This window comes from Scardinius erythrophthalmus, assembly GCF_964197995.2.
Source record: "Scardinius erythrophthalmus genome assembly, chromosome: 11".
Classification (NCBI taxonomy): Eukaryota; Metazoa; Chordata; class Actinopteri; order Cypriniformes; family Leuciscidae; genus Scardinius; species Scardinius erythrophthalmus.
The window spans coordinates 43,645,593-43,673,484 of record NC_138231.1 but is presented as its reverse complement, the minus strand read 5'-3'; the positions used below and the strand labels follow the sequence as shown (position 1 = coordinate 43,673,484).

The following is a 27,892-nucleotide window of genomic DNA, read 5'->3' as shown; positions in this document are numbered from 1 at the left end:
AATGCTGAATGGATTTCACATGCACTGAAGATCTAAACCAGCACAACATCCTAACGTCGTCTTGCATCTCTGAGATTAGAAACTACAGCGAGCGGGGCTGAACTTTCCTTCTTCCTCCAGCTCTTCATAGTCCTTCTGGAGCACTTGCATAATAGTGTTTCTAATCTCAGTTTATTTGGGGGGAAATAAATGTAGGTTTTTTGAGATGATTTGTGGGCCTGCATCACCTGGAGGAGTGGTGAGTGTCCTGCCGTACTCCAGACACCAGCCGACCGGATGGATATAAGGACTGGTTGCATCACACCTGCAGAAAACAAGATGTGCACAAATGCATTTTAATGCAATAAAACATTATCCTCTATTTCATGCGTTAACATTCTGAATCCATTTTTTATTCATTAAAATTGAGCCCTTTAAATGCACATTTTGAAAAAAATTTAATTCTTCTTTTCTTCTTTTTTGGACAGGAAACACACATTAAAATTAGTGCTGGCCAGCGATTAATCGCATCCAAAATAAAAGTTTGTGTTTACATGAGTTATGTGTGTGTACTGTAATGGTAAATGGTAAATGGACTGCATTTATATAGCGCTTTCACAGACCTATGGCCACCAAAGCGCTTTACATAGCCTCACATTCACCCATTCACTCACTCATTCACACACCGACGGCGGTGTCAGCCATGCAAGGCGCCATCCATTATATAATTATGTTATATAATATAACTGTAATTATATCATTATTTTTATATATATATATATATATATATATATATAAAGAGTTCAGATGTAAATGTGCCATCTGAAATTTTCTTCTAGAATGATCATTTTTATAAAGCTTGTATATTTAAGTTCAGTCATTTCACTTAAATGACAATTAATAGGTAATTTGCATGGCCATTTAAGTGAAATTATTCAACTTAAATATACAAGCTTGATAAAAATGATCATTCTAGAAGAAAATTTCAGATGGCACTTGCATGTATATATTTAAGAGTTTTTTTATTTCTACATAAAATATTTATATATAATTATATAAATAATATAAAAATATATATACAGTATATACATGCAAATTTTTCTTAAATATATACATGCATGTGTATTTATATATACAAAATAATTATACACAGTACACACACACATATATTATGTAAACACAAACTTCGCTGCCCAGCACTAATTAAAATAAATCAAAATACTTTAACAGAGCGAAATATTGATGTTTACACACGTTTACTTCATAGTTCTCTAGACGAAAGCATCATTTCTATTCATTAGCGTGATCTGATGAGCATTAGTGGCTTCAGATGCTGTTTGTGCTGTCCAGTAGATCTGACACTGACAGTGTTGGGTCTCGGCTGGACGCTCGTGGAGAATCAGTGATCTAACAAGATCCAGACCACACATGGCCACCAACATCTGATGGTGAGATGCTGTAACAGAACTATGTGCCAAAACACACACCAATTCTTCTCAACTACTCAAACTGTGTTTGAATAAAGTGAAACAAATGTGTGTATGCGATGTTTGAGAGGTGTAGTGGGACGGTAATGCTGTGAGGAGACGTGCTGTCACTGTCTCAGAGCTGTCAGATCTGATAGTGTGACTGAGCGAGAGAGAGAGAGAGAGAGAGAGAGAGAGAGAGAGAGAGAGATAGAGAGAGAGAGAGAGAGAGAGAGAGAGAGAGAGAGAGAGAGAGAGAGAGAGAGAGAGAGAGAGAGAGAGAGAGACAGAGAGAGAGAGTCCTCTTCTGAGTAATTCATGAGCAGCTAAAAGCTTTCTGCCTGCTCTATACAGGGGTCTGACACACACACACACACACACACACACACACACACACACACACACACACACACACACACACACACACACACACACACACACACACACACACTGATAACTGGGTCACTGATAAGAATGAGAATGTGCTGCATGTGTCTCCTCATGACTTACGACCGATATAATTAACGAGATCCTCAACGAGACCCTTGATAGATTTATGCCTGTTCAGTTTCATCTATTTCATCACAATTTTTAGCCAATATGTATGTTTGCAGAACTTGCATAGAATAAAAAATAACTCTACCCAAATGATGCTTTCATTCAAATTTAAATATGATGCTTTCATGTTGTTTTTGCCCCACATGGTTTCAATAAATGTTTTCATTATCTTCCCCCTTATATTGGGGTAAAAGGTCAAACTTTGTTAGGAGAAAAGCCACAGTGATCAGATTTTTTTAAAGACAATCCAATACAAAGGATGAAAGAGAATGTCATGGGTTATTAATATTTTAAAAGAGTGATCTATGTGGTTAAATTGAGAGAAATGCCAAAACTTAATGATTCTACCAGAATTTCATTAATATGAATGTCTGGAAAAATATCCTGTTTTAGGATTAATGAGTAAAAATCACTTTCAGTACTTTACTATAACAACACTTACTGGTTTAGGGTTAAAATTAGGGTTAAACATTCATGTGGTCATGCAAAATGCATACGCAACGGCTTCAAGCAAGTTAGTGCATGTTTTGATTTTAAAAATAAAAATTGTCATAAAATAAAAAAAAACAGAAGAATTTTTATTATTATTTAATTAATTAAAATTATTTCTTTATTTAGAATTTACCAGTAGTCATAGCCTTCATCCCAGTTGTCGAAGTGCACCAGGAAGCGGCTGTCCACCATGTCGGAGACCGTGGCGACACAGATGAACGAGGGGTTCTTCTTATCGATCGCCTCCAACTTCATCCCGATCCTGAACCCTGACGGCGTCACCGTCTGAGAAACACACACATCCAATCATACACTCACACCAAACATATTCAGACACCAGTATAGTTTCTGATAGTTTCACTAGTGTGTGCAGGACACTATAGTTCATTTATGAAAGTGAGGAGAGCAGAATAAAGTAAACTGTGACATATTACGCACAAATATTCTTCATCCAGTGACTACCACGAACATTTGGGACCAAAAATGATCCAGACACTTTGACCTGAGCATGTTTTGCTGAAGTGTTTTTTCTTTAATTGCTAATGCGACCTTTAAACACCACAGACTGAACAAAGTGAAATATCAACTGAGTTCATAACTCTGAGTTCTTGTCATATTTTATTACCATTTTCTAAACTATTGTGAATAAACTGTGATAATGTGAGAAATGTGTCTAAATAAATGTTGGTTTGACTGTATCTGGAGCATGTCATGATCCAATCAAATCCAGATGTTAAAATCAAGCTGAACTATGTCATGTTATAATAATATAAGTGAAGTGTGTAGTGTAAGTTAAATGTGCTGAGGATGACAGTGTCCTGGTCTAGTGAAAGTGCTTTATTAAATGAAGTGAAACAGTGCCATCTAGTGGAAATGAGACACACACACACACACACACACACACACACACACACACACACACACACACACACACACACACACACACACACACACACACACACACACTCACCATGTTCTGGTTCTGGAAGAGGGCTTTGGGTGCCGTCTGTATTTTATTCAGTTTGATGAAGGAGGACCAGCTGAACTCTTCATCCTTCATCCCTACAGAGACACACACACACAGGCCATGTGAGGAACAACACACACACTGCTGCAGTCGAAGTCAACACACACATCACAACATCTGCGACACACACACATTCATTATTAAAGAGTTTCAAAAGCATAACGCTTGTTCAAGAATGCACTACATTTTAGTAACACTTTACAATAAGGTTCATTAGTTAACATGAACTAATAATGAACTGCACATATACAGCATTTATTAATCTTTGTTAATGTTCATTTCAACATTTATTAACACATTATTCAAATCAAATGTTGTATTTGTTAACATTAGTTAATGCACTGTGAACTAACATGAACAAACAATGAACAGCTGTGTTTAACTAATGTTAACGAAGATTAATAAATACAGTAACAAATGTATTGTTCATTGTTAGTACATGTTAGTAAATACATTAACTAATGAACCTTATTGTAAAGTGTTACCAATACTTTTAAATATTCATCTTGTGTTTCTGCTGTATTGCATTGCTGCCAACTTTTGAGCTTAGCTTGGAGTGAGATTGGTTATTGTCATAAGTGTATTGTGATTGTCAAAACATTTTAGTAACTAAACTGAATTGTATTAGGTTTAGTGACAACATGTTACAATGTTTATATGGTACAATTTCTGGTAAGCTACGTTTTGTTATTATTGCTTGACACAAATTTCACGATTTCAATTAAATTAATTTCTTGCGATTTGATTTAATATGGACTCATTTGGATAAATATTAGGTACACAAGATAGGCGTTAATTTTTCTCAAGAAAAAAAAAGCTCACCTAATGCTGTAAACATACACAGAGCCCTATCAGCTGGCAGTGTAATTTAAGGTTAAAAATAACTCAAATTAAATATAATGCATGTTTTTTATTATAATAACAACTTTAGTAAAAGTAAAATAAAATACGTCAAATAAAAATATAATAAATATGTAATATAGTACACATATTTAGCAAAATACTCTCTATAGCTCTATTTTTCTAGCCAACTATATTATGGTCATTAAATGGCTTTCCTGAGGTAAATGTGACATAATTGTTCTCCAGCTGTTTTATTGACCCTTTCCGCGGATGAAAAACACTGATTGATCGATGTCATTTATGAGGAATTTACATTTCGGTAAGTTGTACTGTATCTTTCAACAGTGTTCGTGTTTATTTACTATTAGCTAGTAGAGATGATCGCTCGGGATCTGTCACGTCACATTTACAAACGCTAAAACGGTATTTATTGTTTGAATTTTGTAATAAAAGTGACAGAATCTGAGAGCTGAGATTTGTTTTCTATCATAAGTAACTGCTCTGTCCTCTTTGCTTCGCGATTTTTCTGTGCGTGAGAAAATGTATGTGTGGCGTGAGAGCGTGTGAAAAGTGTCAATCGCGTGAGTCTCACGGTGAAAGCTCTGTGTATTGTGATCATGTGATTAACGCTGATTCAGGATTGGCCAGTGAACACGTATCGGGTATTCTGTGAGTTTCTGGTGTCTCTTGCCTTTAGGTGGATGCAACTTGTGTCCGGTTTTCTCACACCATCCCGCAGGGTGGATGTCGGGAGAGTTGGAGTTCACCCAAAAGTCATAGCAGTCCGAATATTTCTCGAAATGCAGTCTGATTCGATGTCCCAACACCTGCAGAAATGCAAAAATTGTGTGAAAAGTAGAACATCATATTCCTCTTTCTGCATCTGCTATTAGAGTAGTGCTGTTACCTCCGCGATGGTGAGGACGCAGTACATGGACGGGTGTTCGGGGTCGATGCCCTCCAGCCTCATGCCAACCCTGAAGCCGTTCTTACACTGCGGAAATGACTGATACTACACACACACACACACACACACACACACAGAGAGAGAGAGAGAGTCCAGTCACACACTCCTTGCACAGCTAGAGATGCACCAGCATACAAATGCTCACTAATGCAGTGCATTCAGAAAATTTCTACATTTTTTCACATGTTGTGATGTTGCAGCATTAGGCCGTGTGCGTTTTTAGTCACATGCCAGGCACTCTCCTGAAAACACCCAGCTTCAGGCGCTTGAGAGCGCGTCATAAGCCCCTTTCACACAGCAATCCCTGTAAATTACTGTAAAATTACCAGAACAACTTTTACCGGTCAATTCAAAAATGTCAAAATTGTCAATTTTATTTGTATAGCACCATTAATTACAACCAAGTTTGACCAATGTGCTGCACAATAAAAACATAACAATAAGACAATACAATATAATTAATAAAAACACAATGCAAAATAACTTCCTCATTGATTATATGCCAAAAAAAAAAAATTAGTTTTTAACTTAGATTTAAAGACAGACAGCGATGATGCAGATCGAACACAGAGATCGCACAGTCTAAAAGTTGCTTGTGTGCCGTTCTGGCTCTTTACCGGTCACAGACCATCACACATCAGCTCCAAAGCACCCATAAACTCTGTGATGATGTCATTAACTGTAAGTTATGCCTTGCTCCTGAAGAAGGCTAGTTATTTTATCATACGTGACAGTAGCGCTAACTGTTCCTCTGAGTTGTTGACAAATCTATCACACCGATTTGAAGACATCTGTAAACAGTGCTGAGTAAACGCATCATTTGCGTCATCATTTAATGAATGGCCCAGACCTGTTACTCTTTTAACGGCTTCTGATTGGCCCAAATCACTTCTTACATCAGCTGACCTCGTACGTGCAAAATACCGGTAATCTTCATTCCGCCTTCACACAGCGCATATATCAGTAATTTACTGGTAATGTTACAACTTCCGATTCTATTGCCGAAAAACCAATTTATCAGTATATTTAAAAAAGGTCCTGTTCACACATGATCTGTTACTGGTAAATTACCAGTAAAGACTGTGGGCTCTATCTTCCACCCAGTGCAATTGACTTTGTACACAACGCATGTTTCATTCCTATTTTGCACCCACGCACAGCGGACTTTTCCCTCCACAGACGCACTGCGGTAAATTAGGGAATGAACTTGCGCTCCCGGGGGCGTTCAGCGCAAAGAGGAGGCGTGTTCCGGCGCAAATGTTCCCTGGTGCTATTTTGCAGTTTCAGAAAACAATTCCGCCAGGAGAAATATTAAATCTAAATCTAAATGTTACATCTAAATATTAAATCTAAATCTAAATGTTAAATCTAAATGTTAAATCTAAATCTAAATGTTATTCATTATTTGACACTATAAACCATGCTATAAACACACACTGACCTCCTCGAGATTTTATTTTGGCACTTCCGGTTACCGGCATTTTGATTTTGCATATTAGTTAAATATTTAGTTTCACCCAAAACATTTAGATTCAACATTTAGATTTAGATTCAACATTTAGATTTAGATTTAACATTTAGATTTAGATTTAATATTTAGATTTAACATTTAGATTTAGATTTAACTTTTAGATTTAACATTTAGATTTAGATTTAATATTTAGATTTAGATTTAACATTTAGATTTAGATTTAATGTTTAGATTTAACATTTAGATTTAGATTTAACATTTAGATTTAACATTTAGATTTAGATTTAATATTTAGATTTAACATTTAGATTTAGATTTAACATTTAGATTTAACATTTAGATTTAGATTTAACATTTAGATTTTACATTTAGATTTAATGTTTAGATTTAACATTTAGATTTAGATTTAATATTTAGATTTAACATTTAGATTTAGATTCAATATTTAGATTTAACATTTAGATTTAACATTTAGATTTAGATTTAACATATAGATTTAGATTTAGATTTAATATTTAGATTTAACATTTAGATTTAGATTTAACATTTAGATTTAACATTTAGATTTAGATTTAATATTTAGATTTAACATTTAGATTTAGATTCAATATTTAGATTTAACATTTAGATTTAACATTTAGATTTAGATTTAACATTTAGATTTAGATTTAATATTTAGATTTAACATTTAGATTTAGATTCAATATTTAGATTTAACATTTAGATTTAGATTTAATATTTAGATTTAACATTTAGATTTAGATTCAATATTTAGATTTAACATTTAGATTTAACATTTAGATTTAGATTTAACATATAGATTTAGATTTAGATTTAATATTTAGATTTAACATTTAGATTTAGATTTAACATTTAGATTTAGATTTAATATTTAGATTTAACATTTAGATTTAGATTCAATATTTAGATTTAACATTTAGATTTAACATTTAGATTTAGATTTAACATTTAGATTTAGATTTAATATTTAGATTTAACATTTAGATTTAGATTTAACATTTAGATTTAACATTTAGATTTAGATTTAATATTTAGATTTAGATTTAACATTTAGATTTAATATTTAGATTTAGATTTAATATTTAGATTTAACATTTAGATTTAGATTTAATATTTAGATTTAACATTTAGATTTAGATTTAATATTTAGATTTAACAATTAGATTTAGATTTAACATTTAGATTTAGCATTAGATTTAACATTTAACATTTATGTGTAACATTTAATATTTAGATTTAACTATTTAAAATATCTCTAAGTTGACAAATATTGTTTTAAATGTGGTAAAAAGTGACCGTAAAAAATTCATACCAGTTAAATACAACATTGTTTGAAGCTAAATGTGACAAAATGTTGCTGTTATTTTAAGCATAAGACGCTTTACAAACGGCGCCCCATACTGGCGTGCGTCTGGCAAATCCGCCGTTATAATAGCAATCCGCCACGGAACAACCGCGCCTGCTCTTAAAGGGAATGTGAGATGTCGCTCTGATTTATTTCACGTTATGCCCAAACCACACCTATGAGTAATGAAATGACTTCAGACCAACACATTTTAAATTTGCGAGAAACCCCACAAAGTTACTTGCGTTTCGCGTTTGATACTTGCGTTTCAGATCGTTAAAATAGGGCCCAGAGTGTGAAAGGGGCTATAGTTTGTTTCTGAATGTCAAAATGTGTCGATTTTCTCTGACTCTTGTTTTACATAGCTTTGTTGTGTCATTGTGCTTGTTGTCGCCTGTTGTACGAGAAGGATATGTGACGGTTGGTCATGTGGTATTTGACCCAAAGCCACTTGTTGAAGTCAAGCCTGCAAGGTTAGCAAAAAAGTGTGTAACGCCTGCTAACGCTGTGGTGCGCAGTGAAGGAGACCAGAAGCCGCTTTTTAGAGGAGAGGCTTCACTGCACTGAATAAACCACTTCTGTGTGAAAACGGCCCATCAATTAATCTTCAACATGCTAGCTCTTAAAACATTCATTTTGGATTTATCTATTATTAGAGTTTACACTGAAAAAATGCTGGTTTATAAGAGTATGACAGACATATGATTGACTGTCGCACAACTAGACTGAAATTCAATGACGTCAAGGCTGTAACGTGATTGGTTATCAAGGCACACGTGATCAAAGTTTGCTACGGACACACATATCTCCCAATAATAAGACCATCTCTGATTTGTCCCGCTCTTCCTGCTCTGTGATTGGATGGCTGGGTAACAAATGACAGAGATGAGTGCTACATTTTTCCCAAGTTTTCCCAACATTTTCAACTCGAGCATCCGGAATAAAACGCTCAACACTGCCGCTTTTAAATACGCAGCCCTCCCATTAAAAACCACTGAAAAAAATTGGGGGGAAATTCTTTGGTGGACACACAGCCATATGCTGAAATGATCAAATTAATCTACACTTCATAACCTAAACGACAAAACAAAAACCAGATTTGTGATAACTTTGCACATTTATTAAAACGAAGAAACTGAACCCCTAACTTTTTTTGTTACGGCCAACAACCAATACGATGAACTGATATACTGAGCCGAAGAGAGCACACGTCACTCCTCTCCTCACAGTTGCCGCTCGCATCCAATTCAAGTCACTGACGTTTGCCTACAGAACAACCACTGGCTCTGCCTTTGACCTAAACCAGAGAATGTCTAATAAGGAGAGAACTTCCACTCTCAGGAAACTTCCGGCTTCTGAACGGGTTGCAGTTCCACTCTGGCTCCACATGAGGGCGCTCACAGGACGAGTGCAGTTCCACTCTGGCTCCACATGAGGGCGCTCACAGGACGAGTGCAGAATGAATGGAGGTCTATGGCGCTATACCCCTCAAAATCCACTTTTCTCAGGATATAATTTTTTGTCTAGTAATTTGAATGTTGTATTCGAAAGGAGATGCAAAGGAATTACACATTGCTGGGTGTTAGATTTTTTAGAGTCACTTATTTGCTTTAAAAAGTCTTTTAAAATGTCAATGACGTCATACACATCGTACGACCAGAGATACTGCTTTACGGCAATCCTTCAGTCACTCTGGAGCTTTCAGCTCTGCACTTTCTTTCCTCTCAAGGCATCGACAACACAGCTGACACAGGCAAACACACAACACAGCTGACACAGGTAAACACACAACACAGCTGACACAGGTAAACACACAACACAGCTGACACAGGTAAACACAACACAGCTGACACAGGCAAACACACAACACAGCTGACACAGGTAAACACACAACACAGCTGACACAGGTAAACACACAACACAGCTGACACAGGTAAACACACAACACAGCTGACACAGGCAAACACACAACACAGCTGACACAGGCAAACACACAACACAGCTGACACAGGTAAACACACAACACAGCTGACACAGGTAAACACACAACACAGCTGACACAGGCAAACACACAACACAGCTGACACAGGCAAACACACAACACAGCTGACACAGGCAAACACACAACACAGCTGACACAGGTAAACAAACAACACAGCTGACACAGGCAAACACACAACACAGCTGACACAGGTAAACACACAACACAGCTGACACAGGTAAACACACAACACAGCTGACACAGGAAAACACACAACACAGCTGACACAGGTAAACACACAACACAGCTGACACAGGTAAACACACAACACAGCTGACACAGGCAAACACACAACACAGCTGACACAGGTAAACACACAACACAGCTGACACAGGTAAACACACAACACAGCTGACACAGGCAAACACACAACACAGCTGACACAGGCAAACACACAACACAGCTGACACAGGTAAACACACAACACAGCTGACACAGGCAAACACACAACACAGCTGACACAGGCAAACACACAACACAGCTGACACAGGTAAACACACAACACAGCTGACACAGGTAAACACACAACACAGCTGACACAGGCAAACACACAACACAGCTGACACAGGCAAACACACAACACAGCTGACACAGGCAAACACACAACACAGCTGACACAGGTAAACAAACAACACAGCTGACACAGGCAAACACACAACACAGCTGACACAGGTAAACACACAACACAGCTGACACAGGTAAACACACAACACAGCTGACACAGGAAAACACACAACACAGCTGACACAGGTAAACACACAACACAGCTGACACAGGTAAACACACAACACAGCTGACACAGGCAAACACACAACACAGCTGACACAGGTAAACACACAACACAGCTGACACAGGCAAACACACAACACAGCTGACACAGGGAAACACACAACACAGGTGACACAGGTAAACACACAACACAGCTGACACAGGTAAACACACAACACAGCTGACACAGGCAAACACACAACACAGCTGACACAGGGAAACACACAACACAGCTGACACAGGTAAACACACAACACAGCTGACACAGGTAAACACACAACACAGCTGACACAGGCAAACTCACAACACAGCTGACACAGGCAAACACACAACACAGCTGACACAGGTAAACACACAACACAGCTGACACAGGCAAACACACAACACAGCTGACACAGGCAAACACACAACACAGCTGACACAGGCAAACACACAACACAGCTGACACAGGCAAACACACAACACAGCTGACACAGGCAAACACACAACACAGCTGACACAGGCAAACACACAACACAGCTGACACAGGTAAACACACAACACAGCTGACACAGGTAAACACACAACACAGCTGACACAGGCAAACACAACACAGCTGACACAGGCAAACACACAACACAGCTGACACAGGTAAACACACAACACAGCTGACACAGGTAAACACACGTGCTAGAAGAGTTTTTGTTTTATTGTTTTAAAAGACCACCCCGAAAATACACACACACGATGCCATCAAGCGGTATCTCTGGTCGTAATCAGTCTTTCACTGACCAATCAGCGTTCATTAGCAGAATGCTAGCGTGTTATGGCCAACAACAACTCAACCTGTAAGAAATCGAAAGGACATAAGTACTCGTTCATTCAACTTTCGACCTATAACCCATGTTGAACTTGCAAAACCTACAATCAAATCTGAGATTTCTCAACGGCAATCGGGTGAAAGAGACACATTTAGCCGTCTAGCTCCATAGACTCCCATTCATTCTGCACTCATGGGCGATCGCCCCCAGTGGAGCTCTGGTGGAACTACAACCAACATTCGGTACAATAGGACTTAATAGGGAGTGGCCAGGCTCTACGCATACGGGCTCTGCCTAACTCATTACTTCAAACTTATGTACCATCCTGCGCTCTGCAAGCGAACGCCGCTATACCTGGACTGTTCCCTGCTGGAGGAATGATCTGCCTAACTCAATCAGGGGTGCGTTTCCCAAAAGCATTGTTGGCCAACTATGTTCGCAAGTTCCGTCGTTATCAGCAGTTCAACGAGTCTGTGTTTCCCGAAACCATCGTTCTAATGAACATTCGCAAACAGCATCGCAGAGTTGTGTGTTTGGAACGACAGATCTCGACTTGTGGTTAGAAGAGGAGCTTCTAGTTTGCATGACATGTGGACTCAATAATTCCTGATCTTGAGCAAAATAATCAAGCTGACATTCAGTGCAACCTGTGTCTTTTATTTAGAATACATACAAATGTCATTTACGACTTTTAGTGTGTCGAGATTTAAAGCACCATTTCTGAAGAGTGCGCATGTGTACGTGCTCTAGTGTGTAAGAACGAGCCTATGACTGAATCTGGAAGTAAAGCAAAATAACTGAGAAAAAAGAGAAATAGTCCTCAGATGTCATGTCTGTAATCTATAGCAAAACATCTTGCATTAATTCGATCTCAAACAGATTCATTAAAAGAAGTTATTACTCCACCATGTGCGTTACGTCATAAACCAGCGTGGTTGAATGACCACTTTGCAACAATACGGTTTCGGGAAACACTCGTGACTAGCTAGTTGATTTCTTCAACGATGAATCGCACTACGCTAGTTAAGCCGCGAGTTACGGCGTTGTTCGGGAAACACACCCCTAAGCGGCCGAGTCCGGAGCCACGTTCAAGAAACCATTGTTCCATTGAGCCATTGTTCTCATTTGTCAGTCGCTTGGGATAAAAGCGTCTGCTAAATGAATAAATGAATAAATGATTTACTGTATGAGCCAGATAGATAAACCGTCCAGCGTGTGTAAACCTGTTTTCACAGAAACCTAAAGCTCTTCCCTGAAGTTCTCCGCCAGTGTAAAGCTTGAGGGTTTGACTGTTGTAATCAAGACAGCATTGTTATTTTATTACTGTAGTTCCAAGTTAAATAAATATACTTATTATGAAATATTATTTGGCTTCCTAAAACCCCAGTGTGAATGTGATGTGTACTGTCTGTGACAACTATCACAACTAAAAAGGTTAAGTCCACTTTAAAATCCAAAATAAGATTGACAAACAGTGCATATTTACAGTATTGCCATCGTGTTAGTTTGCAGCTGTAACATGAAAATACAATCCATGTAATCAACAATCCTTTACTAGATGCCCAGCTAACGGGACGTCCTCAAAACTTTAGCCGAACGTTTTGGCGAGGTTCACTTAAATTATGAACAAATGTTCTTCCAGTAACATTACTAGAATGTTCGATCAAAGTAATCTGGTCTTTTATGTTTTCAAAATGTTAGCACAAAAACATTATACATCAATCATGGCATGTTTTTTCCAAAAATATTTAGATGGATGTTCGTCTAACTTTAACATGAACATAACTTGTTTCAGAGAAACATTCAAAAGCAACATTTCCAAATGATAAAAATGTTCCCTTAAAGGGGTGGTATAATACCCCTTTTTGCAAGATGTAAAATAAGTCTCTGATGTCCCCAGAGTGTGTATGTGAAGCTTTAGCTCAAAATACCCCACAGATATTATTATAGCGTGTTAAAATTGTCCCTTTTTGAGGGTGAGCAAAAACGTGTCGTTTTGTGTGTATCCCTTTAAATGCAAATGAGCTGCTGCTCCCGGCACAGAGGGCGGAGCTACAGGAGCTTGTGTGTGTGTGTGTGTGTGTGTGTGTGTGTGTGTGTGTGTTTTAGCAGCTCCGATTCCAACACACACTGAATATTTCAAAATCTTTTAGCCTTTTATGTTCAAACCGGAGTCAGACAATGATGGAGAGACTCGAGAAGAAGTGACAACATGTAGAAGCAACAGGAAATTTCTGAATGGTTAGTTGATGAATTTATGAAGCTGATGTGTAGTTATCTTCTAGTCATTGATTAGCATATTCTGTCTTGATAATCTATAAATCGTTTATGTGTGTCCCTTTAAATGCAAATGAGCTGCTGCTCCTGGCAAAGGGGGCGGAGCTATAACAGCTTGTGTGTTAGCAAATCCTATCACCTCTTCTCAGCATGGACTCACTCCCTTTGTTGCGTATTCAGGGGGCTGGGTTATGTAAATTCAAGGGTTGTTGACGTCACTAACCGAGGAATGTGGTGTAGTCTCTACCAGCCGTTTGTTGTAGTCCTTAAAAAACAATTTCTTTAAAAGCAAATACCTCCCTTTGCTTTGTACTTTGAGCGTCGGAACTTTTTAGATGTTGTTTATGCTCAAACAGCAACATTACACACTAACTAAAGTTAGAAAAGTCAAATCATAATCAACCACACCTTTAACTTTTGAAAAACCAAGAAAAGAAAAGCTTTCAAAACATGTAAAAAAAACTGTACGTTTTGAATGTTCAGAGAACAATAACGTACGTCTTCATAACTTCACAGGAATGTTAGCAAAACATTCTTAGAATATGTTTGCAAGCTGGGTGTAAGTTAACTTTTTAAAATATAAGTGTGTATAAAAGCGGAATAATTTCCACTGGCCCGTGTCGTGTGTGTGTGTCGTCTCACCTCTTTGAAGAGTTTACTGGGGGCGGCGATGGCTCTCTCCTGCTCCAGGTACGAGGCCCAGCACCACGCCTTCTTCTTGCCTCCATACGGCACCGCTGCATCATGGGAAACAACCACAGGTGTCATCATGGCGATCATGTGACTGTCGCCTGGAGGAGTGAGTGTGTGTGTGTGTGTGTCTCACTGTATCTGAGCAGAGCTGCGTCTCCTCTGCGTTTCCGCCGGCCTCGCGTAGCCCCGCGCGCCGGTCGCCGGCTTTCTTTCTCTTCCTGTTACACACATTAAAACAGGAATCTAGGGTCAGATCTGCTTCCTCATCAGCACTGGCTAACAGAAGAAACATATGAGAGTGAAAGTGACGTGTAGTCAAGTACGGTGTCCCATTCTCTGAATTATTGATCATTATCTGATAATTATCCTTGTTTGTGTCCCTGTTTATTCTTGATGTGTTCTTCACGATCGTTGTTACATGTCCTGTTCTGCTTTGCCCTAAAGTGGATCTAGTTTTCTCCCCTACAAGTTTTTTTTGTTTTTTTATTTATTAAATAAACACCTATTATCCCCTGCGTTTGAGTCTCTCCCTTACATTCAATCCTGACAGGAGGAACCTTAATTCAAGATTGAAAACACTTTTCACAAGATTGAAGACTGAAAACAAGTCCTAATATCGCATGCATTATCATTATGGTTATTCTGAAGAAAATTATTTAGTTTAGTTCTTTTTGTGAAACCAGAAAAAAAAAATTCATTATTAATTATGAAATCGGCCTAATACTGATTGCACACAGTATTGTGTATAGTTACCACAAATGGTGTTTTAAAAGGTTTACATGTGTAACATTATGATAACTTGTTTATTTAACTTTATAGATTTTTTTTATACTCTACATTCAAAGTTTTTTTGAGGCTGCAAGTGGAAAATAATGAAGTTTTATTTTAGGGACTGTTAAAGGCACAATATGTAGTTTTTCGCCACTAGAGGTTGTAGTTTTTCATATTAATAAAAGCTGGATGGCTTGTGTTGCTAAATGGCATGCAATTAATTTTAAAGGGGTCATATAATGGTACATGCACTTTTACAAGTTGATTGCACTGATATGTCTGTTGGCAGTGCCTGTACACAACCATCCTATCATGATAAAAATCCATCCAGTGGTTTTGTTTTAATCTCCTTATATGTTTGACCATCTCTGAAATCAAGCCGTTCGATATTGTGACGTCATAAGATCGTACGCCCCTCCCGCTATTGTGATTGACAGCCGTGTTTCAACACAAGACCCGCCCTGAGCGAGCTGTGACAGCCGTCGTCATAGTAGTCCGCCATTGTGGATATGCTGGAGTAGAATGGCGTCTAAGCGATTGTGGTGTTCTGTTCTTAGATGTAATAAGGAACACAGCAGTCATTTGGATGTTCCTAAATCCGAGCCGTTGAAGAAACAGTGGCTGAGTTTTGTTTTTGAAGCGATATGCCCAAAGGATTGACGCGGGGATTCCCTCACGGGGATTCCCCACGATCGTCTGTGCTTTCATGTTTGCGCGAATCATTTCACACCAGACAGCTTCACAAACGAGAAAAAACGGATCGGTACCAACGTGTTCCTGCTGAACCTCCAGAAGATGTGAGTGTAATGTTTTATTAACCTTTATATTAGTATTTATATTAATCTATGCGAAATTTGCAAACCTTGCTGCAGGCTTCACAATGAATGCGTCTAAGGTTTACACTCAGGGTACATTACGGCATGTTTTCTATGTACGACATTCTCAATATAATTCATAATCCCACGTTTATAACGAATAACACATGGTTATTGTGTTAGATACGGTCAGAGAATGTCTAATACGGTGTACCCACAGAATAGAGGGGCGGGGTGAGCAAAGCTCATTATCATTTAAAGACACATGCACTGAAACGGCGTGCTGAAAACAGAGCTGTTTTTGACCAGGTAAAATTAGTGTTTTCTTACAATACTAATGAGAATTTTTAATTAAAGTATATTAGAAACTTTTAATTTAGACCCTAAAGAATCATATTAGCTTGTACAAAAATGGCATTATATGACCCCTTTAAAACATATTGTATGGTGGAGAAAATGCAGCATTACTGTTACTAAAAATAAAGCTATGTTATGTTAGCCACTTGACAAGACAGTGTTTTTCTCTGAGGCACGGTAAAAACATGGTAATCGCGGAAAAATCAAGAAAACAAGCGATTCAAACAATAAGACTAACATTGTTGAGATATATAACAACGATTAATGATAAATGAATCCATACAGTTGTTCCCTTGGCTAATAAAACATGTAATATATTAAAGCGTCTTTAGTGTTTCCATGGTTTCTGCAAAATATAAACAGAAATGGAGGATAACGCCGGTGTGATGTCATTGATAGGCGACGCACGGACACTTACTTCTCTGGATTTCAACATTCTTGGAAACATCTGGGATAATGGTAGTACACCAAAACACAGTACTGTGCAAAAGTCTTCAGGCATGTTAATACCCCATGTTTATTACATTAACCATGTTAATGTAATAAAAATGGTTTTAAGTCAGTTATTTCTATCTTTTGCTGTAGTGTGTCAGTAGGAAATATCAGTTTACATTTCCAAACATTCTTTTTGCCATTAATTGAAATAATCCAGTGAGATTTGTGTATGCACAATGAGTCTGACAACAGCCGGTATGATCTGATCTCACCATCATCGAGTCCGTCTGTGATTACATGAAGAAACTGAGACAGACTAAATCCAGAAGAACTGCGGGAACGTCTCCGAGACGCTTGAGGAAACCTTCCTGCAAAGCTACAGGACTGGGAAAAGCACTGGCACTTGTGTTAAAATGCTGTAAAGTGAGAATGCTTTTAAAAAATAAAATCAATTTATGATTTAACTTCTATTAACTAATTCAAATCAATATATGGTGTAACGACCCTTTGTTTAAAACAGCTTTTGTCCAGGTACACTCGCGCATAGTTTTTCAGGGAGCTTTGCAGGAAGGTTTCTTCAAGCGTCTCGGAGACGTTCCCGCAGTTCTTCTGGATTTAGTCTGTCTCAGTTTCTTCTGTTTCTTCATGTAATCACAGACGGACTCGATGATGGTGAGATCAGATCATACCGGCTGTTGTCAGACTCATTGTGCATACACAAATCTCACTGGATTATTACAATTAATGGCAAAAAGAATGTTTGGAAATGTAAACTGATATTTCCTACTGACACACTACAGCAAAAGATAGAAATAACTGACTTAAAACCTTTTTTTTTGGGGGGGGGGGGGGGGCGGATAGTAACATGCCTAAGACTTAAGACTAAAATGTCAACACAGTGACCTCTCTCTGTCCGACCCACTCGTCACTGCTCTGTAAAGGATATGAAAGTGGAGGATGAAAAGAAGAGTGACAGTGGGTAAACTGACATAGTCGTCGTCCTCCTCCTCGGGGACCTCGATGGAGCTGTCCACGTCTTCAGTGCTCCTCTCCGTCAGACGGGATCTCTTCCTCACCACCACCTCTCCGTTCGTCCTGGAGCCGTCTCTCTTCAACGCTCTGTGACGCACCACAACATCACTGCAGACTCAGAGAAAACTACAGATTCTTTATTCATTTGTGCATCCTAATACATAGATGCTTTTTATGGCTTTTTCGCCTTGCTTAGTTGGGACATTTAATGTAATATTCAACAATAATATTGATCTCCCTGCATTGACATCATTATGTAAGAACTGAACTGAGCTGGACGATGACATCACGGTTTTCTCCAGAGCGGCTATATATATAAATTAACTAAATTAATAACTTTTTTACAACAAGAATGAACTATCACTGAACTTACTGAAGCTGGACTGTGATGCTATTTTCTTCTGGAAACCAACTTTGTCGCATTATTCTCCTGTTATCTCTGTAAAGCTGCTTTGAAACACTCTGTATTGTAAAAAGCGCTGTATAAATAAAGCTGACTTGACTTGACTGATCTACTTTAGTTTGAATGACAAAATACTATTTGAACAGAGACATGTCCTGTAGATATAAGAAAATAATGTTCATGTCAATAATTACCCATCTCATAACCATCATCTTGTTTGTGTTTATATGTGTGTGTGTGTGTGTGTGTGTGTGTGTGTTTGAGAGAGAGGAAGTGCTGTGGGGTATAGTGTTCATCTTCATTACACATGTGGCGTTATGTCACACAGATTCACTCATTCAATAACTCTGTATTCATTCTCAGGTTAAGCATGTGAGAGACCGGAAAGCCCCAGCACAACATCCTGTGGCCTCTTTCTTAAAACAGTATTTACATTTCTGCCAACGGTTGCACCAGCCACAAGTGTGATGAATATCTATGTTTAGTAACATTTTTTTGCCAGACTTTTTTTTAATGCTAACATTTTTTATTTAACATTTTCTTTGTAATGTCACTCTTTCACAGTAATAAATGTATAAGCAATTTTGCTAGAAAATGATACAGCAGTTTTTGTGCAACATTACTGATTTGAGTCATTCGTAGCTCTATATCAATATGCAATACATCAACGCATCAGAAACACAAGCAGATGTTGAGCAATGCTGTAAAAACCCAGTAAAGCACACTAGGTTGTGGTAGTCTTGTGCCGTAGAAGCTCTAAATTGTCTATTAATTTTAATTTGTGCATTGCCTGATTTGCATGAATTTAGCTAAATTTCTTTAGTAAATTTAGCACTAAAACTGAACATCATCACTGAGCAAAATTTCTCCTTAATTCAAGTGTGAATTCTTCCATAAATCCTTACTAAGGATCATTTTAACTTATTATATCTCAACAACAATTAACTCAGCTAATGAACAGTCTATATTCGTGGGATACAACAGTGTGTGTTTCATATGTTTGGTGTAATTCATACCCTAAAAAAAACAATGAACAATTTCCCTGACATTTCTAGACATTTCATGACTGTGGGAAACTTGTGTGTCCAAACACTGCACTGCACTCAAGCTGACCTTCCTTCTTCATGAATAAATGTTCCGGAAACCATATTGCCTGTAATTTCCTTCTTGACTTGTTTGATCAGAGAGACAGACCTCAGGTTGATTTTACACAAAAGTAGACTAAAACACATGCCACTTAGTGTAATAAGGTCATGTGACTATAATTCAGCAAAGCTACTGTTTGAAATATTTACAATACTGCTATTGTTTCACATGCGTTTTTATTAGGGATGCACCGAACATTTTGTCCGATACGATAACTAATTATTCTTTATATTTGAAAGCCGATAACGGATTTTTTAAATAATTCTGAAAGCCTGATTACAAAAACAAAAGTCTCACCATTAAAAGCCATGTCCCAAGCACACGATTATAATGATGTTCTCATTCTAGTTTTATGTAGCCGATATGACAGATTTGCGCTGCACATGTTGCACTGAACTGTATTTAACTTTTTGAAGAGATTTAAATCATATTTCAAGCATTTCAAAACAATCATGATGAACAGTGCACATCTGAAGTGTCTCAGCTGAAGGAAATAATATATTATTTATCGGCTTTAATATATCGGCCAAATTTTCTTATAAGGCTAATAATGATAAATCACCCAGCTCGAGGGGCGGCACCAAGCATGCATCTGAAAATCTCACTGCACGCAATTGGATAACACTACGACCAATCACAACAACAATCCCCATACGCTTAGCTACCAGCGGAGCTAACTGGTAGATTAGACTCTTGCCGTATCCGGTTTGGCCCTTTTTGCAAAGGAACGATTGCAGCGGCGTCTTCTTTTCCTCTTTTAGAGAAAAAGCCGAGTCTAACTCGTTCATTGTAGTGGCCAAAGCCATTTCAAACAACTGGTGTTCATCCAGAGCCATCTTGCATTGTTTACTAATGACTTCAACGTCACAGCGCTGTCGTATTCTGTTTAGCTTGCCTCTGGCCCGCCTATATCAGATAACCCACTGTGATTGGTGCAACTCGGATACAAGGGCATATTTAATGAGCATCATTATGCGACGCCTGAGTAAACTCGCTAAGCAAATTCAACTTGTGCTCTCGCGAGAACTCTGGATTTTCAGGGTACCGTTTCAGGGTGTTGAGAACGAAACCAAAAGAGCCTCCCCTCTGGGGAGCCCTCAGGAACTGCACGCTTCGGGACACAACGGTTTCCAGCGAACACACGCTGCTCTGTCTGCCCCACAGTCTTGCAGCCAGGCAGTGCTTGCGTCCGCACATCGAGAATCTTTTCGACCGAACCCTGCCAGGGAGAGCCGCTTCAGGGGATCGAGAACGAATCTCGAATTATACCCGAAATCCCTGGTTCCCTTATACAGGCTATAGTTCTTTCCGCCCACCGAATTTCAACGGGGTGCTTTGGACAGCAGGCGACCCACAGCAGGATCGGGTATTGAATCAAGAAGTAAACTAAGCAAAGGAGGCTATAGAACGTATTCCTCCGCCGGAGTCCGGGTTTTACAGCCGCTACTTCATAGTTCCCAAGAAGGATGGGGGGGTTGTGTCCAATTCTAGGCACTAGAATCGGTCTCTGAGGAGATTCAGGTTCAAGATGCTCACTATTCCCATCATCGTGAGCCAAATCAAATCCGAGGATTGGTTTGTCACGATAGATCTGAAAGACACATACTTCCACATATCCATCCTTCCATCTCACAGGAAGTTCCAGAGGTTCGCTTTCGGGGGCGAAGTGTTCCAATATCGGGTTCTTCCGTTCGGCCTAGCTCTCTACCTTCGCACATTTACCAAATGCACAGATGCAGCTCTAGCGCCACTGAGGCTTCAGGGTGCTGAACTATATCAACGACTGGCTTATTATGGCCCATTCACAAGAGATGGCAGTTCAGCATCAAGATGTCTTCCTTGCCCACATCCAGAGCCTGGGGTTGAGACTCAACACAAAGAAAAGTGTGTTGGCGCCAGCCCAGAGAACCACGTTCCTGGGAGTGGTGTGGGATTCGGTCACGATGCGGGCACAATTGTCTCACGCACGGATCGAGCCCATCCTGGCATCGGTGACCAGCTAGGCCAAGCCATCACTGTAAAGCATTTTCAGAGAGTGTTTGGGCTCATGGCAGCAGCGTCTAATGTCATTCCGTTCGGCCTGCTGCACATGAGGGCCCTACAATGGTGGTTGAGAACCAAGGGGTTTTCCCCGTTCCACATGATCAGGGTTACGTGCAGATGCCTTCGTTCCCTATCTATGTGGAAGAGACCTTGATTCCTGTCCCAAGGTCCCGTACTGGGAGGGTCATGTCGCCGGGAAGCAGTTTCGACAGACGCCTCCCTCACGGGCTGGGCCGCGGTAATGGACGGCCGCTTTACAAGAGGTCTATGGCAGGACCATCATTCCCCCTGGCACATAAATTGCTTGGAAATGCTGGCGGTCTTCTGAGCTCTAAGGAGTTTCCTGCCAGACCTCAAGGGTCATCACGTTCTTGTCAGAACAGACAATATGGTCAGGGGTGTCCTCTCTAAATCATCAGGGGGTTCTGAGATCACACCCTCTATGCATACTGGCGTATCAGATCCTCCTGTGGTCAACGGGGAGACTGTTGTCTCTCAGAGCAACATCCATCCCAGGGGACCAGAATCAGGGAGCAGACACCCTGTCGAGGCAGGGGCTGAGGCCCGAGAATGTAGACTCCACCCCGAGGTGGTGGAGTTAATGCGAGAGGTTCAGCCCAGTGGAAGTGAATCTGTTTGCGTCTTTGAGAGACGACACACTGTCCACTGTGGTTCTCCCTCACGCTCCAGCCCCACTGGGGTTGGATGCCATGGTGCAGACGTGGCCGAGGCTGCGTCTGTACGCATTTCCCCCGATCATTCTGCTCCTGGGAGTTCTGGAGAGGATCCGTCGCGACGAGGTCAGTCTACTTCTAGTAGCTCCATTGTGGCCGGCCTGAATATGGTTCTCAGACATAAGATCGCTCCTAGAGGGCCCTCAATGGGAGATTCCCATCAGGAGGGACCTGCTGACGCAGGCAGAGGGCTCAATATTTCACCCTTGGCCAGAGCTATGGAAACTGTGGGTCTGGCCCCTGAGGGGACACAGTACCTAGAAGCCGGTCAGTAAGAGTAGTCAAGACCATACTCAGCTCTAGAGCTCCCTCCATGATGAAACTGTCCGGCCTAAAATGAATAGTTTTCACCGTTTGGTGTGGAAAGCGTGAGGTGGACCCAGTTAACTGCCTGGTGGCTTCAGTGCTGGAGTTCCTCCAAGATCGCTTCTCGGCTGGTCTTACCCCGTCCACACTCAAGGTGTACGTGGTTGCCACTGTGGCTTTCCACGCTCCTCTGGGTGATGGGCCCCAGGGGAGACATCAGCTGGTCGTACGTTTCCTCCGTGGGGCTTGGAGGATGAGACCTGCGGAAACCAGAGTTCTCACATGGGACCTGGCAGTGGTTCTCGAAGGGCCCCCTTCGGACCTCTAGAGTCGGATGAGGCCAAGAACCTTTCCCTCAAGGTAGCTTTTTTATTAGCCATTACTTCTCTGAGGAGAGTAGGAGATCGTCAGGCCCTTTCTATATCTCACGGGTGCCTGGAGTTTGCTCCAGGTGATATTAAGGCTATCTTGCATCCCAGGCCGGGCTATGTGCCTAAAGTGCCATCTAATGTGGCACGGCCTACGGTTCTGCAGGCTTTTCATCCTCCACCTCACATGACGGTGGATGGAGAAAGATGGGCCACCACTCATACTTTCATCAGATTCTATAGCCTGGACATTCCTTCTACGCCAGGCACTCTAGTGCTCTCATCCTAAGTGTGCCTGTGCGCAGCTTCACACTGGGACAGGCAGGGCTCGTTGTGGCTTAGTGGGTACTCGTTCCCCAAAGTGTCGTCATCGATGCAGTGCGAGTTCCCTCGAAAGGTAACGTCTCGTGTTACGACTGTAACCCCTGTTCCCTGAGAAGGGAACGAGACACTGCGTTCCTTTGCCACGACTCCCCCTGCCTGGGAGCGACTTGCTTCATCACAGTAGTGTGCCGGCGTCCCTTTGTAGCTTCCGTTACATCATGACGCAGCACCAATTTAGGATTGGATTAGTTTCATTCATACTTCAGATGCATTACAGTAAGAGCGTTCCCCCCAAAGTGTCTCGTTCCCTTCTCAGGGAACACGGGTTACAGTCGTAACCCGAGACGTTTATTATAAGCACACTGCAGTTTTGTTGTCTGTCACTTTAAATTCTTGCGCTCTTTAAAGAAGTATGGATTCTGATTGGCTGTCAATGTTTTCATCGTTTACACTCCTTCTGAAAGTGATTAAAACGATATCGCTCCTCTGTGTCGTTCTAGTTGTGCTGTGGACTCTGCTACTCTTTAATATTTATAATGATTTCAAGAACCATATTTTATGGTTATAGTTATCGTCCATGGAGTGATGAGTTTGGTCCACAGTAATCGTGAGGCTTGACTTACTCTTGCTGGTCCTGCTGCAGACAGCGCTCGCTGCAGTGAAGTCCATCAGACAGGAAGTCCACCACAGAGCCCTTCCTGTTACAGCGCACACACACCAGGCCTCGCTGGGCCCACGACGCCTCCTCTTGTGAGACCGGCCGCGAGGACAGAGCTGAGGGAAATCAGGACAACACAGAGAAAATGTACAATCCTCAGGGAGATTAAACATCATTCACATCACAATATTCCATTAACTGAGTGACTGATCCTAACATTACTGACCAATCATCACCTGCGGTCTCAGACAAACCTGGGCTCTCTTCAGATGAAAGTCTACGGAGAATCTGTGTGTTTGGATTGCTTTATTGCAAGGTTAAATCAATCTTGAATCATTCCCAAACTTAGGGATGCACCGATATGAAAATTTTGGCCGATACCGATAACCGATAATTCTTTATATTTAAAAGCCGATAACCGATATATTGGCCGATAAATCTAAATTCAAATTTTTATATAATTTTTGAGAGCCTGATTACAAAAACAAAAGTCTCACCATTAAATCCATGTCCCAAGCACACGATTATAATGATGTTCTCATTATAATTTTATACAGCCGATATGACAGATTTGCGCTGTTGCACTGAACTGTATTTTCTTTTTTTGAAGTGACTCCAATCATATTTCAAGCAATTTAAAGCCATCATGGTGAACAGTGAACATCTGAATTGACTCAGCTAAAGGAAATACTCAATTATTTATCAGCTTTAATATATCGGCCAAATTTTCTTATTGGGCCGATAACGATAACATTAAAAATGAACATATATCGCCCGATACCGATATGGTGGCAGATATATCCTGCATCCCTAGTACGAGTCCCTAAAAACTTTTTACTCCAGAAAAGCAAAGCTAAATGTTGATTTAGAAGCTATCATGCTGTTTGTTTGTATGTGCATGGCAAGTACTGTGGGATTCATCCATATAGATAATTTAAAACAACACATAATTATTTACAAGTCATTCTTAAAGGATTTTCTGAAAGCAAACACTGTATAATTAGAAAGCTTTATCTACACAAAGACTGTTTTGATGTATAACTCTACATCAGCTCCAGTGGCGATCAATGTCACTAGCCTCACAAAAGAGAAACATCAAGTCAACTTAAGTAAAGTTCAAGTATATTTTCCAGTAAGTATATACTCATTACTTTATGCAATAAAATCAGCATACTAGCAGTATAATTGTGTGTACTATTTTCATTACTTCTTGGGACTAAATTGGCCCACTTTTTAGTTTATAAAAGTATTTTTAACTGTACTTTAAGTGTAACAGCAGTAAACTTTAAGTACACAACTAAGTAAGTTTTTCTTTTCTATTGCGACTATGTGAACTACACTACAAGTGAACTCACAGGTATACTGTTTGTTTATAAACTTTATCTCACTTTTTAGTCTAATGTAAGTGAGTGACTACTTTATGAAGTATGAGGTTTATGAAGTACACTCTCAGTAAACTACTATTTAGACACTCGTGTATTTTTATACTTCTAAGTTTACTTTATGTGAATTTAACATCATACTTATACACTGAAAAAAAAAACATCTTGAATCTAAATGGTTTTAAGTCAAGAATATTATTTAACCTAAATACCTTCATTTGTCCCAACAGAACTAGTTTATATGGGTTAAATCAGCTCTTTAAGGTAACACTTGCAGGTTAGCACTTTTTACAGTGCAGTTTATATTTTATTTTGTACTTTTAGGGTGTGTTCACACTTGCCCGAATTGGTTTGATTAAAGCGAACTCTGGTGCGATTGCTCTGTTAGAGCGGTTCATTTGAATTAGCGTTAATGCTGCCATCCGAACCAAACAAGCAGACCGAGACCGTTAAAGAAAATTGGTCTCAGTCCGCTTCTAAATGAACTCTGGTGCGGTTCGACCGAAATATGAACGCAACATGGACCAAAACAGGATGTGATGTCACAAGATGTGACCCTAAAAAGGACAGATTGCTCAGCTTCGATTATAGTCGTTCCTGTTAAGGTATTAATGTTTGTTCTTGAAATGGACCTTTAACTGAACATCACTTCATATATGTAATGAATCAGGTGATTGAATTGTGACGGTAACTCAAGAGTTCACTGTGCCATAGTAAACGTGTTGAATCTGTTCACCTGCACTGACGCGATCAGCTGAAATCACTGTCAAAAGATGCTTTTCTCTTTCCAGATTCTTTTAATCACATTACTGTGTAATTTAGCAATTTCTTTAAGGCAGATTAAAATCTCATTCCAGCCCACTTGAGAACTGCATCCACTATTTTTTACCACTTTAAAGGATTATTTCACTTCAGAATTAAAATTTCCTGATAATTTACTCTCCCCCACGTCATCCAAGATGTTCATGTCTTTCTTTCTTCAGTGGAAAAGAAATTAAGTTTTTGAGGAAAACATTCCAGGATTGTTCTCCATATAGTGGACTTTAATGGGGTCCAATCAGGGTACAACTGTTTGAATAAATAAAAAAAAAGGTAAAAAAACGATGTTGGTTGATTTTGAAATTTGAGGAGAAAATGAGATGGAGTTTTTCGCCCTACGCTCCCTCTCTGAACCGGAACACGCGTGACCTTTCAATTACGTAATGTGTGGCGCATCGCAGAACTAGTGCAAGACGAGCATTTGTGGTTAAGAAGTATATAAATGTTTATTGTTTTTTATAAAATGTCCGCTGGTTTGTCTAGATAAGACTCTTACTCCTCGGCTGGATCGTGTCGAGACTTTGAAGCTGCACTGAAACTCACATCTGGACCTTCGACCCGTTGGACTCCATTGAAGTCACTATATGGAAAACAATCCTGGAATGTTTTCCTCAAAAACTAGCCTGGTTAAAACCAGACCATTCTCAGTAGTAACTGAGTTATGGTCTGGCAAAGCTTCATTAATAACTCATTTCCAAAGGGGCGTCACCAACGGACGTCGCTCAAATGCCTCTGGGCGCAATTGGATAGACCTAAAACCAATCAGAGCGATCGTCATCGTGTAAAGCCATATGCTGCGTCCTAAGTTACACTACGCCATAAAAGTATGTACTCTTTTTGTGAAGAAAAGGTATTTACTTTTGAATGTGTAGCAAAAAAGTAGGCAAGCTTTGGGACATACTACTTCGTCATCTTTATCGGACGGATCTGTCGCGTGCGTCCTGTCACGTAAACTGCCCTGTCAATCATCTTGTCACAGTTAAAATCCTCTATTAAATCTAATTTAATTTCCTACCGTTTCGGAGAGAAATGTAGTAGCCTAGCGCGTTCATCTGCCAGTGGGTCTTTTATGGAGACTGTCCTCATGTGTTTGCAATTTGAATATAATAATGCATTTAAAAGTTGAACGGACGTCGCTCAAATGCCTCTGGGCGCAATTGGATAGACCTAAAACCTATCAGAGCGATCGTCATCGTGTAGAGCCCGCCTCAACGTTTCTGATTGGTGCCGCGATTTCGACGGATTAGAAATGGGCTTGAATGAGCTCTTTGCCAGACTACTTGCAGAGCAAATCTAAATTTGCCGGAAGTTGTCTGGGTTTTCCCAGGCTACTCAAAAACCTTAATTTCTTTTCAACTGAAGAAAGAAAGACACGAACATCTTGGATGACGTGGGGGTGAGTAAATTATCAGGAAATTTTAATACTGAAGTGAACTACTCCTTTAAGAGCATAATCTGCAGCTCATTCCCGTGGGATGTTGCTGTGTAAAACTTGAGACAGTAACAAAGGGGCAAAGTGTCTTAGGGAAAGGGCACTGAACACCAGACGTG

General features: G+C 39.7%; 1 protein-coding gene across 1 annotated transcript in view; it reads right to left on the bottom strand.

Moving 5' to 3' along the window:
- l3mbtl3 (L3MBTL histone methyl-lysine binding protein 3) overlaps positions 1–27,892 on the bottom strand; it is a 72,976-nt gene that overhangs the window by 42,355 nt on the left and 2,729 nt on the right. Inside the window, exons 4-12 of the mRNA XM_081378423.1 lie at positions 24,106–24,256; positions 18,116–18,245; positions 14,882–14,966; positions 14,698–14,792; positions 5,273–5,377; positions 5,057–5,192; positions 3,466–3,557; positions 2,629–2,780; positions 228–304 (exon numbers count right to left, since the gene is read on the bottom strand). Of these exons, the coding sequence (XP_081234549.1) occupies positions 228–304; positions 2,629–2,780; positions 3,466–3,557; positions 5,057–5,192; positions 5,273–5,377; positions 14,698–14,792; positions 14,882–14,966; positions 18,116–18,245; positions 24,106–24,256 (1,023 nt within the window). The remainder of the gene's footprint in view (positions 1–227; positions 305–2,628; positions 2,781–3,465; positions 3,558–5,056; positions 5,193–5,272; positions 5,378–14,697; positions 14,793–14,881; positions 14,967–18,115; positions 18,246–24,105; positions 24,257–27,892) is intronic.